General features: G+C 43.5%; 1 protein-coding gene across 1 annotated transcript in view; it reads left to right on the top strand.

Moving 5' to 3' along the window:
* LOC120041135 (hepatocyte growth factor receptor-like) overlaps window positions 1-4,115 on the top strand; it is a 57,452-nt gene extending 53,337 nt beyond the window's left edge. The window contains exons 8-10 of the mRNA XM_038986082.1: window positions 2,443-2,579; window positions 2,786-2,950; window positions 3,580-4,115. Coding sequence (XP_038842010.1) covers window positions 2,443-2,579; window positions 2,786-2,950; window positions 3,580-3,709 — 432 coding nt within the window. The 3' untranslated portion in view covers window positions 3,710-4,115. The remainder of the gene's footprint in view (window positions 1-2,442; window positions 2,580-2,785; window positions 2,951-3,579) is intronic.
* The last annotated feature ends 1,885 nt before the right edge of the window (window positions 4,116-6,000 follow it).

Here is a 6,000-nt window from a genome sequence, read left to right on the forward strand (position 1 = left end):
AGACGATTTTTACACGCTACACGATTCAGCACTCGGCTGTCCTGTGAGCTTGTGTGGCCTACCACGTCGCGGCTGAGCCGTTGTTGCTCCTAGACGTTTCCACTTCACAATAACAGCACTTACAGTTGACCGGGCAGACGGAGCCACATTGAAAGTCACTGAACCCTTGAGTAAGGCCATTCTACTGCCAATGTTTGTCTATGGAGATTGCATGGCTGTGTGCTCGATGTTATACACCTGTCAGCAACGGGTGTGGCTGAAATAGCCCTATTGTATATAAAGTATAATATTGGGACACAAACTCAAAATTGAATACATTTCAACTCTATATCTGACATGGTACAGGTGTCTTCTTTTTTTTAAGCCCATAACCATGTGTGTGAGGTGTATATTTTTGTTTCAAAGTAGATTTATTTAAGACTACCAAGTATCACTGTGTGTGACCCTGATTCAGCCCACTGCAGTAAGGGGTTATTAACTTCTCTGGGATATGTGGGACGCTAACGTCCCACTTGGCCAAAAGCCAGTAAAAATGCAGAGCGCCAAATTCAAATAAATTACTATAAAAATCCAACTTTCATGAAATCACACATGAAAGACACCAAATTAAAGCTACACTTGTTGTGAATCCAGCCAACATGTCTGATTTCAAAAAGGATTTACGGCGAAAGCACACCAAACGATTATGTTAGGTCAGTACATAGCCACAGAAAAACACAGCCATTTTTCCAGCCAAAGAGAGGAGTAACAAAAAGCAGAAATAGAGATAAAATTAATCACTAACCTTTGATGATCTTCATCAGATGACATTCATAGGACTTCATGTTACACAATACATGTATGTTTTGTTCGGTAAAGTTCATATTTATATCCAAAAATCTGAGTTTAGGCGGGACGTTACTGTCTCACTTGGCCAAAAGCCAGAGAAAATGCAGAGCGCCATATTCAAATAAATTATTATAAAAGTCAAACTTTCATTAAATCACACATGAAAGATACCAAATTAAAGCTACACTGGTTGTGAATCCAGCCAACATGTCAGAATTCAAATAGGCTTTTCGGCGAAAGCAAACGATGCTATTATCTGAGTTAGCACCATTGTAAACAAAGAGAGATACGCATATTTCAACCCTGCAGGCGCGACACAAAACACAGAAATAAAAATATAATTCATGCCTTACCTTTGACGAGCTTCTGTTGTTGGCACTCCAATATGTCCCATAAACATCACAAATGGTCCTTTTGTTCGATTAATTCCGTCGATATATATCCAAAATGTCCATTTATTTGGCGCGTTTGATCCAGAAAAACACCGGTTCCAACTCGTGAAACATGACTACAAAATATCTCAAAAGTTACCTGCAAACTTTGCCAAAACATTTCAAACTACTTTTGTAATACAACTTTAGGTATTTTTTTACGTAAATAATCGATAAAATTGAATACAGGATGATCTGTGTTCAATACAGGATTAAAACAATCTGTAGCATGCTTTCTGGTCACGCGCCTCTATCTAACAGTACACCTCAAGTGACCCTGATTCAAAATGGCAGTACTTCTTCATTACACAAAGGAAAAACCCTCAACTAATTTCTAAAGACTGTTGACATCCAGTGGAAGCGGTAGGAACTGCAAGAAGGTCAATTAGAAATCTGTATTCCCAATGAAAATTCATTGAAAAGAGAAAGAAATCTGAATGGTTTGTCCTCGGGGTTTCACCTGCTAAGTAAGTTCTGTTATACTCACAGACATGATTCAAACAGTTTTAGAAACTTCAGAGTGTTTTCTATCCAAATCTACTAACAATATGCATATCTTATCTTCTGGGGATGAGTAGCTGGCAGTTGAATTTGGGTATGCTTTTCATCCAAACATGACAATGCTGCCCCCTATCCTAGAGAATTTTTAACTGACTGATTTGCAAACAAACTGTAGTTGTGGTTGTTGTTGTGGTTGTAGTTGTGGTTGTTGTTGTGGTTGTAGTTGTGGTTGTTGTTGTGGTTGTAGTTGTGGTTGTTGTTGTGGCTGTAGTTGTGGTTGTTGTTGTGGTTGTTGTTGTGGTTGTTGTTGTGGTTGTAGTTGTGGTTGTTGTTGTGGTTGTTGTTGTGGTTGTAGTTGTGGTTGTTGTTGTGGCTGTAGTTGTGGTTGTTGTTGTGGTTGTTGTTGTGGCTGTAGTTGTGGTTGTTGTGGTTGTTGTTGTGGTTGTAGTTGTGGTTGTAGTTGTGGTTGTTGTTGTGGTTGTTGTTGTGGTTGTTGTTGTGGTTGTAGTTGTGGTTGTTGTTGTGGTTGTTGTTGTGGTTGTTGTTGTGGTTGTAGTTGTGGTTGTTGTTGTGGTTGTTGTTGTGGCTGTTGTTGTGGTTGTAGTTGTGGTTGTTGTGGTTGTGGTTGTTGTTGTGGTTGTTGGGTTTGAAGTAATTCATCTCCCTTCCTCTCTCCCTCTAGAACCCAGTGATCAGAGAGATCTTCCCTGTGTTTGGTCCTAAGTTAGGAGGAACCATGCTCACCATCAGAGGCTCTTTCTTAGACAGCGGAAACACCAGACAGGTCACTGTGGGAAACGCCACCTGTGAAATCCTCAGGTGAGGCCCTAATGTTTTTGCTTCGAGTAAAAATGCTAGTGTGTATATGTACAATATACTGTACACTGGGTTTAATAGGTCTGGGTTTTGAGGTTAACATTAGCGTCGAGTCTAGAGCTGATGTGGACATTATCTATATGTGATGAATTGTGTTGATGTGTGTGTGTTCTCCAATATGCTGATGTGTATTCTGTCTCTTTCTCCAGAGTATCAGGTACTATGCTGATGTGCAGGACCCCTCCCCAGTCGGCCCCATCCCGCCAGGCGGTGTATATGAGGGTGGACTCTGTGGTCCGGGAGGCTCCTGTACTCTTCACCTACAACGAAGACCCTCTCATCTCCTCCATCCATCCCACACGATCCTTTATCAGGTCTGTTCCCCTATCCAATACTACCCCAATACTAACCTTAACCCTCTCATCCCCTCCATCCAGCCCAAACAATCCTAAATCAGGTACTTTTTATGAGTCAGTCAGCCAGTCCGTCAGCCAGTCAGTCAGTCAGTTAGTTAGTCTGTAAATGGTGATGAATTCTAACTTCCACACCACATGAGGAAGGCAGGGAAAGAGATTAACCGTTATTATCCATAGGAAGAGGTTCCATACTGTATAGGATACAGGTGTCAGAGAAGAAATTATGGAGAGCAGGGGGGAGATTATGAAAACAGACAAGTCACAGGCAGAAATAACAGGAAGCAGTGTGTGGAGTGTATAAAGGAGAAGAGAAAGTGTGAAAGATATTCACAGAGGATAAGTGGGCGAAGAGGGACACATTAGCACTAGGCTTTATGACTGGAAGTAGCATGAGGGAGGTGATGACATGGGGCGCTAGTGGCGGATAACGTTTATGGCCAGGACAGCCGGTTTCCCCGTTAAAATCACAATGCATCTTTATGCATTGCTCTTACAGGCAGCTAGTGTCTAATAACCAACAGCCGTTTTACCCCATAGAGATCCCATTGTATCATTATTCATGGATACTATCTCTGTGTCCCCAATAGTGGAGGCAGCACGGTGGTGGCCCAGGGCTTCTACCTTCACTCTACTCTCCAGCCTCAGATGGTGCTCATCCCCACAGCCCAGGAAGGCAAGGTCTTCACTGTGGTGAGTGTCTTATTTAACCTTTATTGAACTAGGATTGAGGTTTAGCAAGACCTCTTTCCCGTTGAGTGTCTGTCTGTCTGTCGGTCGAGACAACCAACTGGAGATCTGCCTGCCTGTGCAAATACCTCCAGGCCCCGTCACACACACTATGTGGCTGGTATTGTCGTTAAGGCCCCTGAAAAGAGGAGAAAATAAGTTAAATAATAGGGGGAACAGAGATAGATAGATTTGTATAACTTGAGGGGAAAGGAAATGGAAAACCCACGCTTCAAATGTGATGGAGTCATCACTTCTGAGTCACACAGTAATGTTACAGTAGCTAACCTGGAGTATAATCTGGCTTCAATCTGGGTGATTCTCTGATGGCACCTTAATAGGCCCTGGTCAAAAGTAGTGCACTACGTAGGGAATAGGGTTCAATAGGGCCCTGGTTAAAAGTAGTGCACTACGGAGGGAATAGGGTTCAATAGGGCCCTGGTTAAAAGTAGTGCACTATGTAGGGAATAGGGTTCAATAGGGCCCTGGTTAAAAGTAGTGCACTACGTTGGGAATAGTTTGGCATTTGAGACACAGACATGGTTTATTATCTTGCTTCAATCTCTTCAATCTGGGTTGATTCTCCTTATTCTAGGAAAGCTATGGTACGTACACGTGTATTTGGGTGATGTCACGGTTGCCATGGTTACCATGGCACTAAAGAACGCCTGACCTGACTCTAAGTTCGTTCCACTTTTATAAAGAACCCTGATAACTATCTGGAAGCTCAGGTTTCATTGCAGTTGTTTTTTAAATGTTAGCCCCTGCTTTGAAAAAAGAGAAGAAAGATTAAGGACTGGTACACCTTAGTGTTGGGGGTTGGTAATGTGTTGGGGGTGGGGTCGGAGTTGGATCACATTGTCAAGTGTTATTCAATGAACCACAACAAATACTCATTTACACACAAGTGGCCTCTATCTGATGTTGGGTGGCTTGTTTTTGGGAAGAGGGGAGGGGAACAGGACAGGTAGTGCTTTGTTATCTTGCAACGTGAGGCATACTCTGGCAGGTTTAGTCATGACCCCCGTAAGGCGTCAGTTCGGACAGTTCGTTCATACAGTATATTATGACCACGTTTTGTAACGTTTTTGTTCATTTTGGACTTCGGCTGTTTGGGCACACTACACTACACTACATTTTTTCTCAAGGCAAGTCGAAGTCAGTAGCCGAAGTCTCCGCCCCATCATCAGTGATGAAGTGTATACTGGCTACGGCATCTCAAAATGGACAAACAGTACTATTGCTGCTTTTTTATCATTTTTCAAGCGAAGATCTTTTAGAGGAGTATGGGAGCACACTCGTTCACCCGAACTGAATCATGCTGACGCCTTTAGGAGACAGTTACACACACCCTGTTCTAGCACTGTATCTCCAATCTCAGCCAAACAACAAAATCCCTTACCTCCAACTACCCTGAGCTGTATCAGCTACAACCAACCCCCACTCCTGATACACACACACACGCGCACACACACACACACACACACACACACACACACACACACACACACACACACACACACACACACACACACACACACACACACACACACACACACACACACACACACACACACACACACACACAACAGCTCGCCTTTCAGTTTCCCTTTCACTGACCCCCTCCTGGTGTGGCCTGTGATTAGGTTAGAAAGTGCTCTATACGGCCCCAGGGAGGGACGGAATCAGCACTGAGAGACAACAGGAGAAAAGGGATGAGAGGGGGATGAGGGATGAGGAAGGGAGGGGGGTGATATTCCTGTTAAGTTTATGATTTGAAAGTTGAATCCATGAAGATTTGGAATGTATAATGATTAGAATGTCAGCCCATGTTCCAAATAGACTTGAATAAAAATGTGATGTGTTGTCGCTTGCTATAGACCACCTTCTGCCCCCAGCTGTGCCCTGGACAACATATATGAATTGATTGCCCCCCATCTATCTTCAGAGCTCGTGCTGTTAGGTGACCTAAACCGGGACATGCTTAACACCGCGGCCATCCTACAATCTAAGCTTGATGCCCTCAATCTCACACAAATTGTCAATGAACCTACCAGGTACAACCTCAAATCCGTAAACACGGGTACCCTCATAGATATCATCCTAACCAACCTGCCCTCCAAATACACCTCTGCTGTCTTCAACCGGGATCTCAGCGATCACTGCCTCATTGCCTGTGTCCGTAATAGGACTGCGGTCAAACGACCACCCCTCATCACTGTCAAACGCTCCCTAAAACACTTCATTGAGCAGGCCTTTCTAATCGACCTGGCCGGGGTATC

Source organism: Salvelinus namaycush, unplaced genomic scaffold (genome assembly GCF_016432855.1).
Source record: "Salvelinus namaycush isolate Seneca unplaced genomic scaffold, SaNama_1.0 Scaffold409, whole genome shotgun sequence".
NCBI classification, from domain to species: Eukaryota; Metazoa; Chordata; class Actinopteri; order Salmoniformes; family Salmonidae; genus Salvelinus; species Salvelinus namaycush.